The sequence below is a fragment of the Sinocyclocheilus anshuiensis genome, unplaced genomic scaffold (assembly GCF_001515605.1).
Source record: "Sinocyclocheilus anshuiensis isolate Anshui unplaced genomic scaffold, SAMN03320099.WGS_v1.1 scaffold379, whole genome shotgun sequence".
NCBI classification, from domain to species: domain Eukaryota; kingdom Metazoa; phylum Chordata; class Actinopteri; order Cypriniformes; family Cyprinidae; genus Sinocyclocheilus; species Sinocyclocheilus anshuiensis.
Genome location: NW_015552574.1, coordinates 25,887 through 46,594, shown reverse-complemented (window position 1 = coordinate 46,594; position 20,708 = coordinate 25,887). Strand labels below are relative to the sequence as shown.

Genomic DNA, 20,708 nt, shown 5'->3' with positions numbered 1-20,708 from the left:
TCAGAAATAGGCAATGGGCTCTGATTGGTTAGCTAGCCCAGTGTGTTGTGATTGGCTAAACCGCCTCTAGCGCTAAACGTCCCACCCCTCACCTCAGCGGCATGTGCTTCGGTTGTATTGTAAACAACTGCATCATTAATATCGCTTATCAGCCTGCCAGAATTTTAAAAGACGATATCTCCGTTTGCATTGATCTTTCAGCTTCGTAACTTTATATTGATATTGTTTATGCTCAAACAGCAATATTACACACTAACTAACGTTAAAAAAGTGAAATCGCAATGAACCACCCCTTTAACTTTAATTCTTTAGGGCTGGATGATATATTATTAATATATTGGATACCATTTTGTCTGTGATATAAAATAAAGAATTATTTTAAATGTCAATTATTTTAATATGCTTTTTATTTGTCCAATTAAGTTGCAAAAATGACTAGTTTAAAATATAACTGCATTGGTAGATTTCTTCACTTGTTTTGACCTCGTTTAGACTTAAAACAAGTGAAAAAGTCTGCCAGTGCAGAAAGGCCAAATACACTCGCATTGAATATACTCTAAAGCCCCGTTCACACCAAGAACGATAACTATAAAGATAACTATAAAGATAATGATATTAGCGTCCACACCAGCGAACGGTATCGTCTGTTTATTCTAAGCGCACATGCGTCTGCCGCTTTAAATTCTTGAGCTCGTTACAGCAGGATAGATTCTGATTGGCTGTCAGTGTTTTATAGTTCATCAGCTGGAAAAAAATAGTTTTGAAAGTGATCACAACGATATCGTTCCTCTGTATCGTTATCGTTATAGTTGTGGTGTGAACTATGCTATTCTTTAATATTGAGAATGATTTTTAGAACTATATCTTTATCGTTATCTTTATAGTTATCATGCTTGGTGTGAACGGGCCTTAATACTCTAAAAAAAAGTCTTAATATCTTATGCAGTGTGGCTTCTTAAGTATTTTTTTTGTGTGTGTGTCAATGATTATTAGATATTTTAACTGAAAAGTTACTTTAGAATAGGATTTTTTGAGTGAATGAAATCCTTGTCTTGGGTTTCCTAACAGAAAAATCATTTGAATATATATAAAGAAATATATTGAGGTTTTTTTTGGCTTTCGCCCAGCTATAAAACAATTTTGGATGCTTGTCACACAATAAAAATGTCAAAAAATGTCATTGCATTAGATAAAAAATATCAGACCAAGTAGCATCTGCAAACAAAAGATTGTAGAGCTTTTCTCAGAACTAACTTCATTTTTGTAAGCCACTTTTTACATTCATTTTTAACCAATTGGTCTCAAGGTAATTTTTAATGACTGCATGAAGTCAGTTCATCATATGTTCTCACATGTGTCCAAGCAGAATAACCACCAGTGTAGTTTGACAACCAGAAAGTCCCCAGGACTTTTTTTGTCATAATTTTAAATATATACTGCTTCATATTTTGAAACCAAATATTTTGAAAACATATCACTTCAAAACCTTATTTTTGAAGTGTTCTGATTAAAAGTGTGTACCACACATATATATATTATTATTATTTATTTATTTTTTAATAAGTGCCACTTATTGTTTTGATATTTTGATATATAATCCAATCACATGGATTATTTGTCATTTTTAAATGCCTTTTTAATTGCGGCATAAGTGTCTAAATATTTTTGTATATCAAATATTGTCAAAAATGTACAAACATTTTTTTAATTAAATAATAGACAACTGACAGATCATTTCAGCAAATCTGTGATTGAGACGGTACTATACCCATAGATAAAACTGGATTAGAATAAGAGATGCAAAGATAATAACAACATTAAAAAAAACATTCATACTTGTGAGGTGCACCAACAACTTACCATCCTCAATTACTCAAATGTCTTTTTTCCTCTAGGCTGACTATTGCCAGTCCTCGGAAGACTACCTCAAGTTTGAGAGGGGTTTGATCGACCAGACGTCCTCTCAACACGCTCCTGAGAATCCCGGTCAGTGCTCCAGCAGGACCGTGTCCACCCGGCTCGGTTCGGTTCAGTTGACGGCCGCCAGAGCTCAGCTCTTCCCTCTGGATATGCAGGGAAACCAGATTCTCCTGTACAATCAAGCCACCCTGGAGTCTACATCTCCATTAGGCCTCGCTGGAGGCATGTCAGGGGTGTCTCTAAAAGGTAGCCTCGAACACGGAGCGGTCCACTTACCCAGCCAAGGAGCTTTGGGGAGCGGGATGGAAGGATTAGACGGCGGCGCGGCTGGAAATTCAGGCAAGGTCTTCATGTGTCACTGCGGGAAGACGTTCACGCACAAGAGCATGAGGGACCGGCACATCAACATGCACCTGGACCTGCGGCCCTTCCACTGCCCCGTCTGCGCCAAGAAGTTCAAGATGAAGCATCACCTCACCGAGCACATGAAGACCCACACCGGTCTGAAACCCTACGACTGCCACGGCTGCGGGAAGAAGTTCATGTGGCGCGACAGCTTCATGAGGCATCGCTCGCATTGCGAGAGGCGCAGCAGAGCTGAAGGAAGAGCCGGATCCGAAAGGTCGGTCATTTCTCCACCGCATCACATGAAGCTCGCTTCAGCCAACGAGACCAATCAAGGTAGCGTTGGTGCCAGAAGCGGGATCCCCGTTTTGTCTCAACATTCCATGAGCAGCAACAGCGTTTCTTGTCTCAACATGGCCACTTCTGGGCCTCTTCTTGGAATCAGTTCTCAAAGTGGGCCGCATGGCTTTGGATCTAGCGTTTTGGGCATTGGTGGCAATCGTAGCGGGTGTGTGGAAGAAGTCTGTGAGGGTAACGTTGATGAAAGCAGCGTCACTTAAGAGGTTTCCCTCAGAAACCACCGTCCCATAAAACCAGAACACTTGTCTTTGGTTTCAAGGGACTATGGGCCAGATTTACTAAACAGGGCAAATTAGCGTTAAAGCGCAATTCCATAAAAGCACCGATGGGAGGGGAAAAATCTGCGGGTGATTTACTGACAAGGTGCACATTAAAGAACACAGACGCTCCTGATAATACATAGATGTTCCTGTGGCTCAGTGGTAGAGCATTGCGTTAGCAGCGCAAAAGGTCGGGGGTTCAATTCCCAGGGAACACACATACTGGTAAAAAAATGTATAGCCTGAATGCACTGTAAGTCGCTTTGGGTAAAAGCGTCTGCTAAATGCATAAATTATTATTATAATTATTAATTATTAGACACAACATCGCTTTTCCATAATGACCAGCGCAATCTACCAAGAGCAGCGCAAATTACCGCCTGCTTTAAAGCATGTTTTTTGGGGGCATTAAATAATGCCACAAATACCAGTGAATTGACAAGCGCAAATCTTAGTAAATCGCGTTGCGTGATTCATTTAAATACTCTCCTCCCATTAATTTACTGATCGAAAGGGAAACTCCTACAAATGCATATTCAATTAGCTGAGTCACAAAAATAACTGTCCACGCTTTTTCAGCGCTAATTTCCCACTGCGTGTCTTTAGTAAATCCTGACAGTAGTTTTTTTAACGCCAAATGAGGGTTTGCGCTGGTGCAAGCTGATAGTAAATCTGGCCCTATGTGCACAATTGTCTGATTCTTTACCTCATGTCGGTGAGTGCACCATACAAGATGTCCCATGTGTGTTCGAAAATAATACCAATGACCAAGTGCCCACTGCTAGCTCACGTATGTATCTACTTAAAGACCAGGCTGCTATGGTGACTGTCGAAACCGTATCCCAGCCAGGAATACGGGACCGTCGCCATCACGTTCAAGCTGCCTCACTAGCACAGAACATTTGTTCACTGTTGCTCTAAAGTGCCGTTCTGTTATTATGTGTATGATATTATGTTGTACAGAGTTGTACATTACTGTAACTCGTTTGGTCCGTTCTTGATGTGAAGTTTTATTGTACAGTCACTCAACTATATACAGTATATTCACTCTCAAAGGTTTTGAATGTCTTGTTTTCCTAAATAAGAGGCAGGAATATAGTTTCCTCTGCACTTTGGTGTCTTTAGGCCCGTTCACACCAAGAACGATAACTGTAATGTCTCATTTGCAAAAAGGGTGATAATGATAACTATAAAAGCTAGTTCACAAAAAAGACAATAACTATAGCGATAACTATAAAGGTACATTCACACAAAGGATAATAACTATAACTATCAAGACTCATTGGCAAAAAAGGACAATAACTATAATGATGACTATAAAGGTTTGTTCGCAAAAAGGACGATAATTATAACAATAACTAAAAAGGTCTGTTCACACCAGTAACTATAACGATAACAACAAAGGCTTGTTCGCAAAAAGGATGACGACTATAAAGGGTAATTGCAAAAAGGATAACTATAACGTTAACTATAAAGTTACATTCACATAAATAACGATAACTATTACAATAACTATGAAGACTCATTCACAAAAAAAGTCGATAACTATAAAGGTATGTTCACACAAAGGATAACTATAACTATATAATAACTATCAAAGCTTGTGTGTAAAAAAGGACGATGACGAAAAAGATAAAGGTTTATTCGCAAAAAAGGATGATATTTATGACAATAACTATAAAGATCTGTTCACACCAAAATCTATAATGATAACAATAAAGGCTCGTTCGCAAAATGGATGACATCTATAAAGGGTCATTGCAAAAAGGATGATAACTATCTTGATAAATCTAAAGGTACATTCACATAAAAAACGATAAAAATGATTAACTGTAAAGGCTCATTCATAAGAAATTGAAGATAGCTATAAAGTTGACAATATTGGTCCGTTCACACAAAGAACAATAACTATAACGATAACAATAAAGGTTTGTTTACACAAAGAACGATAACTATAATGAGAACTATGAAGGCTTGTTCACAAAAAGGACATATGTTATAAAGATAACTATAAAGGTCTGTTCACACAAATAACGTAACTAACGATAAAGGCCCATTCACAAAAATGTAGTAACAACTATAAAGTTTTAATAATCTAATTCTAAATAATCATTCTAAGTGAATGGCAAAGTCCACATCACAACTATGATAGTGACTTGAACAATATGATTCAAATCACTGTCAGGACTTTTTCAGCTGATGAACGATAAAAACATTGACAGCCAATCAGGGGCGCGTTTCCCAAAAGCATCGTTCGCTAACTATGGTGGTTCGTTCCATTGAACTCTGTTGGTAACGACGGAACTTGCGACCATAGTTGCTTTTGGGAAACGCACCCCAGAATGATAAAAGCACCAGAATCCCACTTAAAATATAAAGTGGGAGAACTTTTCATAGTTCTTGGTGTGAACGCGCCTTAAAACTTAAATAATCATTCAAATTCTGTGAGAATAACGACATCAATGAAGGCATAGAGGCTGCCTTTTTTTCACCAGATAAATTATTAAAAAACATTGACAGCCAATAAGAATCTATTCCACATTAAAGAGCTCAAGCACAAAACCACAGAGCATGCTTGTAATAAACAGCATTATTGTGCTTTGGTGTGGATGCTAATATAGTTATCATTCTTGGTGTGAACGGGCCTTTGCTGCTTGAAGGGCAGGGAAGTGCAAGGTTTATAGGTAGTTGGATCACTAAATGAATCAACTCACAGTGCATTTTGGCTTTACAGTATGTCCTTTTACCCTTAAAACCACCGTAAACATTGAGTGGGACACAACCTCCTCAATACAAAGTCATAAGCACCTGGCATCCAACTACTGAACTCCTGCAGTATTTTAGATGTAGCCTATAGTGAACCAGTAGTGATAGTTTACATGTTTGCCTTCCATGAAGGCTGAGACCTGATTTACGAATGGATGAATTATATATATATATATATATATATAGAGAGAGAGAGAGATGTATTATTTATCCGCCATATTGTCCTGGTTATTAATATAAATGTAAGTATAATTTTTTACAACAGATTTAATATGGTTACCATTCTTTTGATGCACCTTTTGTCATGCCAATTAAATCCTCAATTAGTTAAGAAGAGTAATTAAAAACAATTTTGAATATGACAATACTGATCAATTTAATAGATCATCAGCAGTTTACAGAAATCATTTCAATACTAAATGTCAAGTGCAGGAGGACACTTAACTCTTGTGCTTCGTCACCTGAGGCCAGTTAAAGGGACAGTTCACCCAAAAATAAAAATACTGTCAATATTTACTCTCAAGTCCTTTTAAATCCATATCCTGATATTTTTTCTGTATTGCACACACAAAAAAGGAGGTGAAATTAATGTCTGAATTTTTATTTTTGGGTGAACTATTTCGTTAAGATGTAATCTGAAAACAAAGCTTCCGATGTTTGTAAATTGGAGCATGTAAAGTAGCTCATAACTTACGTGGAAAATTAATGCTGCTGAAAAAATCCACAGTGCACTATACAAAGTTATCAACATGTAAGTCAAACACTACACAAAATGGGAGCATTTATTGAGTTGAGAAGAGAAAGTTCACTTCCCCTCATGACTCTTGGCATAGATGAGGATTGCTTCCAAACCCTCAAACTAAAACCATAAATACAATACAAGATAAACCCTCGAAGTAAGAATGTTTAGAGGCAAGTCCAATTCACAATATACCAAAATACCTCTAAAAAGCCTGAATGAATAACGGCATGCCATTTCCTCTTGTATAAAAAGTAAACCGTGGCATTGCGTACAAGTGGCTCAAAACCTGACTGAACCAGTCCAAAGTAAAATAAAGGTTTTTTGTTCTCTGTTCACACTGGCAGGCACTAACGGAGCAGGACGCTGACTGAGATGCCAGCTCATACCCTGTGACTCAATCTGAATCAGACAGAACGATCACTTCCTCTGGGTCGCACTGAGTCGCCACGTTCACCTGTGAACACAGGAAAGACAGGAGTTAGCGCTTTCTTTAATGGGCCTATGATGCTGTATGTAATGCTCAGTCACAGTGTTACTGTAACTAAAACTACTAAAAAAAACACATTAATTGACACCAAATAAAAAACTTTGTAATACGTCGGGTAAATATTTACCAACATTTCGCCAAGCCAACATTTCTCATTTTTTTAAAAGTACTAAAGTACTAAAATGACTAAAGCTGAAAATAACTATTAAAATGAAACTGACATTTAAAAATAAAAACACAAACCAACAAAATTACTAAAGCTAAAACTTAAACTAAAATAAAAAATATATAAATACTGTATTAATGATACTAAAATAACACAGCGGTAATTTTATTAAGATGGCTGAAAGCATTGTAATGGAATACAGTCATGCTAAAATATTTTTATTATTAATAAATATAATTATTCTAATTATTTTCGATATTAAAAATAATTATTTAATTTATTATCTAATATTTATGCAAAGGCTTGACAAATTTTCAAGCCTTGTTGTGTTTCTGATTCATAAAGCTGAAATAAAAATTCATAAAGCTGATGCAAACCAATGAAACTTGATCCCTAAGTGAACCACAGCAATATTCCTAAAGTTTAAAAAAGAAAAAAAAAAACGTTTTTGGACAAAACAAACGATAAGATCATACTTTTTTCTATGTCTTTTTCTTGTTTTATCTACCTCCATAATTTCAGTAAATATTTCAGTAAGTTGGCATTTCTCATTTTTGTGTAAAGCAGAAGTACAAAACTTAAATAAGTTAAAAAATAAAAATAAATAATAATAAAATATACATATTTAAAAATAAATAAATAAAACAACAAAATTACTAAAACTTAAACTAAAATGAAAAAATAAATAAATAATAAATTCAAAATATTCATAAATAATATAGTACTATATTAATGAAAATAAAAAAGCAGTGAATTTCCTGTGGAGACTGAGTAAGTTGCAATGGAATATGGTCATGCTAAAATATTTGAGTGGATAAAATCAGCCTTTCTGCTACAGGAATGGTGTAATAATAACATGAAAAAGCAATTCAGCAGAAATTCAAATGCATTTACTGCACTGTTTCAATGCAAACTAAAAGCAAACAGACACAGTCACCTTATTTTTCTTAGGCGGTGGCGTGGCTTGTGAGCTTCGGACCGTGACCCGAGTCGAACTCCTCGTCCTGGTTAAATCTTCTTCCTCAGGACAGATCACACCCATATCCAGAGGAATATCACTGAGAAAAACAGACAGAGAAAAACACAACTGCATGAAGCAAGCTTGTCCTCCAGAAGAACACAAAAGGATCAAATCAGTATTCAGTGAAAATCTTGACATCCATCCTAGCACAGACCAGCAGCCATAGATATTCTTAACATGTTCATGAGATTGAAATCTTGACAATGGGTGATTCATGAAAAAAATCATTTGTTGAAGTTAATTTTCTAACATCATAGAAAATAGATAAATATTCATAGATTAATATTCACTATCATGATAAAAAATATTAATGGTGAAAAATATATTTTTTGTTAAACTATGTCTACACTGGCTGAATGAGAATGCAAATTTACTCTCTGACAGCAGGTGGCGCTTAGCGAACAGCAGCGATAGTGTTTCCTTGGTTGCTTATAAACACTACGTTAACATGCATAATAGATGACAAGAAAATACCATGTCAACTTTTCTAAAGAGAGTCATTTCCCCTCAGAGATACATTCATATAAACCCCCACCACAAATCTCAACTGACTTGAATCGTCACATATTTATATCGATTTTCAACCGGCTCGGGGAGCATCATCACATCCCTATAATTTAATAGTAATTTATTAAATCACAACTTTTAATGGAAAGTCTGCACGATTCATTCAGGTTTACCTGTCCTGTGTGCAGTTCCTATTGAAGGCAGCAGTTTGGGTTTCAGTCGAGGATCGTTTCCTCTTCTTGTAGTTGCCCATCTCGTCGATCAGCAAAGGGCTTGTTTGAGGTAGTGGACTGCAGGTGGCTGATCTCATAGGGGTTGACGGTGTGTCCTGATTGTTGGAGACAGTCTCAGTGCAGTTAGCGGTGCTTTTAATGTGATTCCAGGAAATAAGTTCTGTCTCGTCGGTAGGCATAGGATCCAAAGTCTCTATGAAGGGAGGGCTTTGTTTTGCAGGTCTGCCGTTTGTGTTTGTTTCCACAGGTCCCATCTCATGTGTGCTGCTGGCTGGAGACCGCTGGTCTTCATCGCCCTGATCCTCCTCTGTGTCCTGGACGGAAGACTTGATTGACAGAGGAGAGTTCTCTTCCATCGGCTGATCATTGTCACTGTTGTTCATCTGCTCCTCTTCGACGTCCTCTTCATCGTCATCTGAAACACATCAGCAAAGGAGAAATGGGTTTTCCCTCCAGGAAATGGCAAAGCAACATGAAGGAAGGAGATGAAGATGATTTATGCATTTCTTACCTGGACCAGCTTGTTCTCGACTGGCTTGGATCTCCTCTTCAATGTCAGGATCAGAGGAATCATCCTCTTCTTCATCTTCCTCCTCCTCCTCTTCTTCTTTTTCTTCCAGTACCTCCCTCTCTTTTTCTTTGCTGTCACTCTGCTGCCCATTAAGTGCCTGAAAATGTGACGGAAGGACAAACCGATTCAAGACTGCTCGTGGTTTCAAGGAGATTCTGGCTTCATTTAGGACAATGCAGAAATAGGAATAAATGTTATATTTATATTTTAAATAAAGTCATTATGTAATGTAATAACAGCATTATTTACATCAAGAAACAAGTTAATTTTATTATTTTTTATTTGTATTATAAATTTGTATTTTTAAATATTTTAAAACATTAATGTATTAATTAAAATATAATATAAATAAAGAATATAATAATATTTTTAATTTTTGGGCCAATGATTAATTGCAATTAATCACATCCAAAATAAAAGTTTTTGTTTATATAATGTGTGTGTGTACTGTGTATATTTATTATGTATATATAAAGACACATACAGCATTTATTTTGAAACTATTTACATGTATATATTTATATTCATATAATTTATATTATATATAAATATATTTAATATAAAAACATAACAGATTTTTCTTAAATATATATGCATGCATGTGTATTTATACATACATAAATATACTCCGTACACACACATATATTATGTGCATAAAAACTTTTATTTTGGATGATTTATCGTTGCCCAGCACTATATCTTACATATAAACGATATCTTTCATCAGTATCTTTGCATCAAAAAACAAGTTTTTTTTAATTATCTTTTATTTTGATTACTATAAAATATAATCATCATTATTTTCAATATTTTTTTGTATGTATGAATTTAAATAAATTTTTAAGTATTTTACATTTTAGATTGATTCTATAACTGAAGACATTTCAGATTCTACTGGAGAAAAACCGAATACTGAAATGAATTATTGAACAAAACAAACAATATATAAGAACATATTTGGTTCTTTTACCTCTTTTTTCTGTCTGTCTCTCTCTTGTTTCTTCCTCATTTCCTCTACCTCTATGTCTTCCTGTTTATTAGAGTATTTGGTGATCACCTCCTCCAGGCTGCTGAGAGCCACGTCTCTGTTTGAGCGGAGTTTGCGATTTAGTGCTGGATCAGTGAGTGCAGGGTCTAACGCTGAAGGAAACACAGGACATTCACCTCGAATGCTGAACTTACAATCATTAAATATTACTGGAGCCCATCCATGTTTACATCAATCCAGAAATGTGCAGAAATTATTGGCGAGTGTAAAACATAAGACTAATACAATAAGACTTGATTATGTTCTCTAGCTGAATTGGAGAGTAACTGAATTGAATTACTAGGTTTGAAGGAATCGGTGAGGTGGGAGCCGAAGTTGTAGACCATGTCAAGCTGGCGTCTCTCCTGCAGTTTGTTGCCCGTTTCTCTGAAGGCTTCTTGAGCGATTTGTGTCACCTGTTTGCGGGTGAGCATGAGTTTGTAGCGTTCGTTGGCGCGCTGAACCACCTTCAGGATATCGGTGTAGTCCGGCGGATTGTGAAGAGCTTCTGGACTGTTAATGTAGCGTTCAATCTACAAACCAAAGAGAAAAGAAGACAGTAAAGACGAAAAGGAAAGCAAAGAAAAATGATACATTATTCATTCTTTTCTTAAAGGGATACTTCACCCAAAAATGAATATTTTGTCATTTACTCACCCTCATGTCGTTCCAAACCTCTATTCTTTCTTAGAAAACCTGTATAAGTTTCTTTCTTATGTTGAACATAAAAGAAGATATTTCGAAGAATTTTGAAGAACCAAACAGTTGTTGGTCCCCACTGACTTCCATAGTAGGGAAAGAAATACTATAGAAGTCAACGGGGACCATCAACTGTTTGATTACCCAGCATTCTTCAAAATATCTTCTTTTATGTTCAACATAAGAAAGAAACTTATACAGGTTTGGAACGACGTGAGGATGAGTAAATGACAAAATATTTATTTTTGGGTGAACTATCCCTTTAATATTCGCCCTCCTGGATTTCATTCCATGAGCAATGTTTACCTTTATTAGGGTGTATTTTTCATTTAACCATTTTTTTTATTAAATAAATTTAAGATAAACATCAGGGCCCGGTTTCACAGATGGGGCTTAGCTTAAGCCAGGACTAGGCCTTAGTTAAATTAAGATATTTAAGCAGCTTTTACAAAAATGCCTTAGAAGAAAATGTTACAGGTGTGAATCTTGACAAAGAACAATGGCACTGACAAATTTTAAGATGTGTCAGAGCAAGATATTTTCAGTTGAGACAGCTCAAACCTGCATTTTAGACTGGGACTAGCTTAAGCCTTGTCTGTGAAACGCAGACGTCTTAAATAAGCCCTGTTTTTTTCTGATGCTATTTAATTTTAAGTTTACAATCCATTTCTGATCAAAGCTTCAATAGCTTCAAAGCTTAATATCATAGGCTTGAGGACAGAGGAGTGGGGAGATTAGGAAGTATTATTCTGAGTAATGAGAATCCAGAGAACTAATCTTGAGGAACGTGACTTCAGAAGCAAAAGAAGCACCTTTTTGTTGATCTCTGGGTAGCGTGTTCCACTGTAGGGAATCTTCTGCTCGATCACTCGACCCGTCAGTGTGTTGCAGCCCTTCAGCTCACACAGTTTGTCATAGATCTTCATCATCTAAGACCACACAAAGAACATTAAAGATCCGAACAAGAACTTATAACACCTGATAAAATCTCATGACTTCAAAGTCAGTTGATTGTATCAAAATGGTTTGATTTAATATGACAACACTCCGTAACTTCCAGAACTTTGTCCATAAAGGACTATTTATTGAAAACAAGGTACAGAGACTTTTCCGGAACTTTCTATTGAATTGAACCAAATCAGGAACGATACCGCAGGAATGAAGAGACTTACCTTGCGTTTGAGCTTGTGCTCCTGAATATAACTGGAGTCCTCCTTCTCCAGATCGTCTATACTCAGCTCCCGCTCCTGCAGCCGGCGGATCTCCTCATTATACACCTTCAACAGGTTTTCCAAGTATGCGATCTGAAACAGAACATGAGACACACACAAATTACAATGCACATGAATATATAGTCAGTCAAAATCTCTCAGCTCATTTCAATGTCCACAAGTATAAAGCACAACTGTAGCATTTTAAAGAAGTAAATTCCAAACATTTTATTTATTCAAAATATCTTTAACATGAACAAATAAACCTTTTGGTACAGATCTAGCACAAACAGATATTTGTAAGTCTTGATATATTCCCTTCAACAGGTTTTCCAAGTATGCGATCTGAAACAGAACATGAGACACACACAAATTACAATGCACATGAATATATAGTCAGTCAAAATCTCTCAGCTCATTTCAATGTCCACAAGTATAAAGCACAACTGTAGCATTTTAAAGAAGTAAATTCCAAACATTTTATTTATTAAAAATATCTTTAACATGAACAAATAAACCTTTTGGTACAGATCTAGCACACACAGATATTTGTAAGTCTTGATATATTCTGCAGAAGCCTACTTATACACTGTAAAAAAAATACATATACATTTTTTGCAAGTGTTTAACCTGTATTTTGCACTTCTTTGCATTGTGTTTTATGATTAATGGAAATGTGTGTTAAATTACTGGATAATATCCTGGCAGAATATTACCAGTTAATTTTCTGTAGTTTACTTGTTTATTTTTAAATGTATACAATGTATACTGGCAGTTTGTACAATAAAACACTTTTATGGCCAGAAGTCATCGCTTTCAAATAGGAATATCCCACACCCCACTTTAAATGAAACACTGCATCCAAACTCTTTACTGATTTTTTTAAAATTCCCTATGGATAAACTACAAGTAATTTCCATCCCTATGGAAATTTACTGGAACCAAAGCTTTTGAAATCCAATAGTGTTAATATAAAAATCCAAGTCCACTGTCAAATCAACCTTCTCAGCATATAAATTCAGTGGATTGCTCTAATACCTGTCTCCTTGAAGCCCTTTTCGTTTTCTTATTTTCCTCATCCGCCTCTTGCTTTTCCTCTTCTTCTTTAACTTGTTCCTCCTCCTTTACACTTGTCCCGTTGCTCTTTTGCTCAGGTTTTGTCTGGGAGGGGACAGACTGTATGGAGCTCCTTTTCCGAGCTGTGTGCTGTTTAAGAACGGTGCAGAGTTCATTAATGTAGACGAAGGTTTTGCCAGTGTTGGCCTGGGCTCGTGTGAGGCAGCGGCCCAGAGTGTTACGAAACTCCACCGACGTCAGGAAGGTCGGCAGGGCCTTAGAGTATCTGGTCTGGAGGTAGGTCACGACCTCGGGATGGTCTTGAGAGTATTTGGAGCAATGGTCCACAAACTGGACGAGTAGAATAAAGGGGCAGCATTGGGTTAGATTCAAGTGGGGAAAAAGGAGGAAAAACACAACATACTTTTAATATGATAATATGATTCTGCCGGTTTTATGATAAATTTAAGACCAAGTAAAGAAAATTCAGGGAATAAATTGATTGGAACACAGTGCATTAATATGTTCTCTAAATGTACATTTCTTGTACTACAATGCTTCAAACTTTGAAAATACACCTTTCCTTTAGATTTCCATGACTTTTTAATTCATTTTACAAAACAAACTGTATATATACAGCTTAAAGCTTCAATAGCTCTGCTCCCAACTACTAGAATATGGAAATAACTTTTACTGTATCTTATGACCGCACTCCAAAAAAGTAATGTTTTTCATCAGTATTTCCAGTGCAAATGTCTAAAGATTCTTAAATCAAGCTACATTTACTTGAGAAGCAAAATTACATAAGATAAGAAGTCTTGTTTTCTGAAAAAGTAATCAAAATGAAGTGAGTTTATGAATAAAATAAGAACAAATATCTTCCAATGTTGGCTTAGAAAAATAAACTTCATTCAAAGGGAAAACACGTTTTTGTGCCCCATTGACATATTTGTTCTTGTTTCAAGCATAAACATTTAATTTAGTGAAATTTCTCAGAAAACAAGACTTCATATCTTCACTTTGCACCTCAAATATATGCATCTTAATCTAAGGATGTTTAGATATTTGTATTGGAAAACAGATATTAATTTTTTTTGCACTGCATGCAACATTTATTGCCATGATGACTTTATGAACTTAAGACTTTCTGCTCCAGTTTAAGACTTTGTCAGGCCTTTATTTGTGAAAGTGTAAATTAAGACATTTTAAGACGTGCAGAAATCCTAAAAAAACCTTGTCAGACAACATCATATTTTTTTTAAACTGTTGTCTTGTTAGCTATTTTTGTTGTATGCAGTCAGTATATTCTGACACATAAATATTGTTAACAAACATACCTCTGCAAAGAGTTTTTCATTCTCCACTTTTAGGACATGCACATCCTTCTTCGCAGAGGCGAATGGAGACTGTGTGATGTGTGTTGGAGGCGGCAGCTGGTTCTTCACAGGTGTTTTTAACTGGCAGTTCGTAGCACGAGAATAGGACGTAGATGCAGATGTGGAAGCTTCTTCATCGTCAAGGATCACAATGCTGTCCATCACTGCTCCGGCCATCCAGAAGGGAGGAGAGAGAATCTGCTGAGGAGTAACGAATGTGGAGGTGTCAGGCCTGCATTTCAGTTACACCAAAACCTGAAAACATACAGTTACTGCTTATGATTTCACTCTATACTGATGTCATAACCCAGCCAACAGAGTAGATATAGTTATATTTAAGCTATATTTAAAATCGCAATGCATATCCAATTGCATTTTGATATCTCAACATCTACACAGTATGCATTAATGTATCTAATATTTATTGGTTCAGCTTTTCTGTACATACTTGAGCACTGAGCATCGAATTGGTCAAGAGACACAGTCAAAGTCCAAACTGAGATGCCAAAATCCGTATGTACCTAGAGAAAAAATATATTAATCAGTGTAAAACTTCTGCATGCAAGAGACATTGTGTTAATAAATGTAATAATACGGCCAAATAATTTCAATATTCGTAAATACGTTGGTATGTCATAGAAACCTAAAAGCAAACTGCTCTTTAAAATAGTTTTGGATGGTATTAGTCACCACTGTAATAAAAAAGAAACAAAAGACTGACTATATATAATGAGTAATGATCATAACAACTGTAATGACTATGGTGTTTTAGCGGTAACTATATTTACCATGGTAGCTTTTAATTTAATTCCATAGCAACCAGATGTAATGGATGACTAAGGCTAACGACAACTTAAAATTATAATAATAATTTCCTATTATATGTCATAAATATAATATTTTAGGTCAGATTGCTGATCTAGAGACTGTAGCTCTTTAATTCGGTCAAGCAGTAACGTACAGCTTCCTTCCGTTTTTGTTTTTTTTAGTTAAAAGCCTTAAACCCTCGAACATGAATTGTAACTACATAACATGTCATATTCCTCACAGTCTTTACAAACTCATCACAAAATAATTTTTTATAAAACCTCGTTACTGATCAATCAATAAAAGACAATCAGAAACAACTTACGCGCTCGGATCCTGGAACTCAGCGCTTGATCTAAGTACGGCTCAACATGAGACGCGCTGATTCGCTGGCGGCCAGTAATCTGATCGCTCATTGGCTGAGCGCTGTACGTGTTTCTTCAGCGATCAGATTTTGGCCGCAGTGGTATCGGATGCTTATCAGCGCCGCGCAGGGAACAGGAGGCCCCGACCCAAACAGAAACTCGGAGGACGTTTCTTCAGTTTACAGTAAAATGTGGCATCAAACTAAATTGTACGTGATGTCGTCAGATCATGTGCATCTTGTGTTTTTGTTTCTCCAGAAACAAAACCGATACTCACCAGGTTCCCAGTATGTGTTCAGTATGTTTTTCAGACTAAGCTTGTTTTACAAATTCAACTGAATGTTTATCTGCATCCTGATATCATTCTGGGGACCCCATGAGTTTAGGGCAAGAAAACAGGCCGGTAAGATCCTTTAAAAAAAAAAAACAGGCCTTTTTGGAGCATCTAAAGTTGATATCTCACTTCAGTGATCAGTATTGATTCAATAGACTATGGTCTATTTTTAATATAGGCCTATAGTTCATTTTTGTTATGTAGAATAGCTTGGAAACAGCATGAATGAAATCAGGAGTCTATAGGCCTCATTTTGGCTTCAGACCTCTATGATTTATGCTGTATGTTTCACTTAACTTTTTCACTTCAGCAACTTTATGATATGCAGCAGTCACCAAGTAGTCCACTGTTATTAAGCTGCTTTCTTGATATGTTTTTTAATAGGTTTTCTTACTAAAGATTTTATTTTATTGGCCAAAATGTTAGCATGCCACCATTAAGAGAAGCCGGAAAGTTTGGTAAATAATTGTGGCAGGCAAATGGGGTGAATTTTTTTAATAAAAATTGGAAAAAACCAACTCCTCTACGCTCATTGGTCATCAGGTTGGAATTAATTATTTGACATGACCACTTAATGGTTTCATACATTTTGCCTACTGATGATTGATGAAATCCTCTCATTAGCAAGTTGTGTGAAGGAAAAAATACACAAATAACTTAATGATTTAAGAAAAATGGAATTAAAACGCAACTTTCCATTTTGCATTTTAATCTAATTTTTGGAATTTTCTGTTTGATTGATTTATTTTATTTCATCCTTCACTAATTTAATTTTTCATATAATGTCTGAATGTCATATTGTGACATAATGTCGCAATATATCAAATAGCAACCTTTTAATAAAATACCAATATTTTGCTGTTTGTGAGCATATTATTTTCTCTGAAAAATGAAGTATGCATTTTCTTTACTCTTATCTTTCTGTTCAAACCTGGGATATATCCTTCATTTCCTTTCTGACATCATGCATGTTGATATACAGTATTCATCATGTTTGGACCATGGTTGCACAATAAAGCAACTCAAATACAGGGGCCATACTTGACCTACAAAATAAGGACATTAGAACTCATAAAGTGCTTTTTCAATTTGTTTTGTTTGTGCTAGTTACAGAAAATGCTATTTAAATATTACAAAGAATGCAGCAACATGGCCTTTTGTTTGAGAAAATGAAGTAATAAAATTGTGAGTTTGAATAGGAGATCAGATGTCTGACATATATCCTCTGTATTTTGCCTGTTTATAACAAAGTAAAAAAAGAATACATCTGCTGCTTGATTCCCTCCTCCAGGGACTTCAAGAGTTAAGAGAGAGAAAGGCAGGTAACATCCTAATGATTTAACAAACATGTCATTACTTCTTTGAAGCTCCACACTAACAAGTATAACTGTAAACAACTGAGTTTTCATCAATCAAGTTCTGTTTATCAAAGCTCAGACTCAGCAGTATTTAAAACACAAACAATTTACATTTCACATTACAAAAAAAAAAAAAATTCCAGCATTTTCTATAACTGACATTTAAAATCTTTAAATAAAAAAAAAAAAACGTGCACAGCAAAACCAACCCGATCACATGTACAGCAGTCTACAAATCTTAAGCAAAGTCTGAAACTCCACACATTCAACTATTCTCAAAGGTTTTTTACAAGACCAGTTTCACTGCACTCTATTCAGCCTTTAAAATCCCCTCCAGGTCCAGATTTACTTCTTCTTCTACAGAAGAGACAAAGATATACAATAAGCAAACACACAGTTATACATGAAAACTAAAGATGAATGAAATTTAAAGCTTTTAAGAGTGTTTTTTGCCGTTTAGCAAAAATGATTGTTATTTACCTTATCCTTTAAATATGTGTCACTGGAGTCTATATGAAAACAAAAAATATTCATCAATAAAACTCTATTAACATTAACGTTCTTGGATGTTTAATATTTTCCAGGGCATACTGTATCACAAACACAATATTAGTCTATTTATACTGCAATACAGTATTTTTTTTACTATAGAACAAATAATTCTAATGCAGTGATACTAGAAAAAAAACAAAGATTGCAGTGATCAGACTGAACCAACTTACCAGAAGAGCTGAATGTCCAGGAAAGAAACTTTATCGTGCCGTAAAGAACAAGTGCAACAGCAACCATCGCCATCGAGTCCTCAATAGAAGGAGCACTGACACCTGATAAACAAAACATCACATCAAGTCTTGCAATACATTCTCACTGACATAAATACTCTTTTGAAAATGCAAATAGAAGATAAAATGAAATCTAAAAAAAAATAAAATGTTTTGGTTGACGTGTTCCTCCCTCATGTTTGGCTACACAGGTGACGTCTCCACCGCAACCGAGTCCAGCTCCAGACGGCTGCTCTGACTGAAGGTGCCATCAGACGCCTGTCTGTGACCCGTTACACTGCCCTGACCCAGAGAGCGGGACGTCCCGTCTGCCCCACTGAACTCCCAGCTCAGATCCAGAGTGTGAGGAGCAAAACCAGACGCCTCACACTGAACCAGCAGCACCTGCCCAGGAACCAGCAGAGGAAGAGGAGACGGGTAGATGGAGAGAGACGGAGGCTCTGGAAGAAAAGAGGGAGTGGTTACATATAACTGAAATTTATTATAACACATAGAGTTGATAAACTAGATGGCTACAGCATCATCTCACCAACTATCTCCAGGTCCACAGCTACCTGAGCCAGCAGGTGAGGAAGATAGACCGTGCAGATGTAAGTTCCTGAGTGTCTCACTTGAGATTCTTCTCATAGAGGCCTGTGATGTCGATATCGGCTCCGGTCTCTGATGTCTCTGCAAACCGATCGTTCTTGCCGTCGTAAGCGAGGACCAGCCGTCCTTCACCCCGGAACTGATAGCGCCACTCGATAGAGAATCCAGAGCCGTGAACCGGAGAAGACGGATCAACCCAGAACCCACAGTCCAACAGAAACGCTTCTCCCAGTCTAGAGCGGACCACAGGAGTTTTACTGGACACACTCAGAATGACTTCAAGAACGTAAGAGAAAAAAAGTTAGATTAATTGAGCAAAGTAAGACAGTGTTTAACCCTCATTAACTCAGAAGGGCTAAACAGAGTTTAGTCCCCCTTACTTTAATGACTCAAATTATAAAATACATGGATTGCAAAATCGTTTTGCAATGCAAATCTTTTTTTTTATTTAAAATACAAATAAAATATGAAATCAAATCATAAGATATATTGATTGCAAAATCTAATTGGAATGCAAATCAATTTAAAAAATACAAATCAAATATGTAATCACATATTATGTACAGTATAATACTACTACTAATAATATTACTACCACTAATAATTATTATAAATGACATTATATGCATTTATTATCATTTTTATATAACTACTGTGCCGATATAAAGTATGTAATATTACATGCAGGTAAGCAATATATTAATACAATTTTTATGCAATACATGAGAAACCTGCTCTACCTTTTGGCTCTTTACAAACAATTATTATAATTTATTATATAATATATTATGCAAGTATATACTGTTATATATTATTATATGCAGTAATATGTACGCTATTTATTATTATTTCTGCAATATAACATAAATTTAGGCTCTTCACATTTTACATTGGACAGCGTCAGCTGCTCGTCAAGTCCTTGTGCTGCCACTGAGAACCAATCAGCTTGCAGGTAGACTGGGCTTTGGGCGGAGTCAGTGAGAGCAGACGCCCATCTGACCATGGAGGCGTGAGGCATGAAAGGGTTAATCTCACACTTGGGTTTGTTCACAGAGACTTTGGGTGGATTCAGAGCAGCACTGCAGAACGAGCCAGCTGGATCTGGAGGAAGACATGCAGTAAAGATTAAACATCATCAAATAGTTGCCTTATACTTCAGAACAGGTGTCAGTATAATATATAGAGATAATAAGATCTGTGGCTGAAGATTCTGAGTTATAGGATTAGGGTTCAACTGTATAGTCCATATATAATCCAACAAGTTATATAGCAGATAAATCAACACAAATATCTTTTCAAAAGCACATGCTGCCATTACCACGGGAAGTAGGGGTGCTGCAGCACCCCCAGGAGTGTAGCCCACGAAAAAATGGGGGTGCTGGGGGTGCGGTGTTAAAAATAAATGAATGAACAATATGTAATACAAAATAAATAATATTCATTTTATTAATTAGTATATTAATTGAAAAAAGTAGCCTAAGCCTATGACAAGAAGCAACGGTTAAATATGAGTTAAGTTGAATCAAACTGACTGTGAAAGTCGTTTCAACTGATTAAACGTATTAAACTGACTTAAAAATCATTTGTTGCCATTATTTTTGGATTATATTATAACCTGTAACATGTCTCTGCCGTTCCCAAATGAAGAATTAACAACAATTTCTACAGACAGCAGAGAAAGAGCGAGAGCGTCTACCTCAGCAGCAACAAATCTCGCATTCTCACAT

General features: G+C 36.0%; 2 protein-coding genes and 1 pseudogene across 5 annotated transcripts in view; 1 reads left to right on the top strand and 2 right to left on the bottom strand.

Moving 5' to 3' along the window:
* LOC107665126 (zinc finger and BTB domain-containing protein 22-like) overlaps positions 1 to 2,953 on the top strand; it is a 10,968-nt gene extending 8,015 nt beyond the window's left edge. The window contains exon 4 of the mRNA XM_016455883.1: positions 1,896 to 2,953. Within this exon, the coding sequence (XP_016311369.1) occupies positions 1,896 to 2,825 (930 nt within the window). The 3' untranslated portion in view covers positions 2,826 to 2,953. The remainder of the gene's footprint in view (positions 1 to 1,895) is intronic.
* A 3,003-nt stretch (positions 2,954 to 5,956) lies between these two features.
* daxx (death-domain associated protein) lies at positions 5,957 to 15,972 on the bottom strand. 4 transcript variants are annotated; one of them, XM_016455941.1, is made up of 12 exons: positions 15,880 to 15,972; positions 15,196 to 15,268; positions 14,709 to 14,948; positions 13,354 to 13,722; positions 12,277 to 12,408; positions 11,917 to 12,033; positions 10,707 to 10,938; positions 10,349 to 10,518; positions 9,319 to 9,475; positions 8,748 to 9,222; positions 7,984 to 8,104; positions 5,957 to 6,847 (listed from the first exon to the last, which is right to left on the bottom strand). In XM_016455941.1, exons 2-12 carry the CDS (start codon positions 15,208 to 15,210, stop codon positions 6,788 to 6,790), a joined length of 2,088 nt encoding a protein of 695 aa, XP_016311427.1. In that variant the 5' UTR covers positions 15,211 to 15,268; positions 15,880 to 15,972; the 3' UTR covers positions 5,957 to 6,787. The 4 variants fall into 4 exon arrangements, with proteins under 4 accessions (XP_016311427.1, XP_016311428.1, XP_016311430.1 ...); XM_016455942.1 differs by having other exon boundaries at positions 14,709 to 14,945; XM_016455944.1 differs by lacking the exon at positions 15,196 to 15,268 and having other exon boundaries at positions 14,709 to 14,945; positions 15,880 to 15,956.
* Positions 15,973 to 17,755: 1,783 nt separating this feature from the next.
* Positions 17,756 to 20,708, bottom strand: part of LOC107665167 (tapasin-like) — a 4,079-nt pseudogene continuing 1,126 nt past the window's right edge.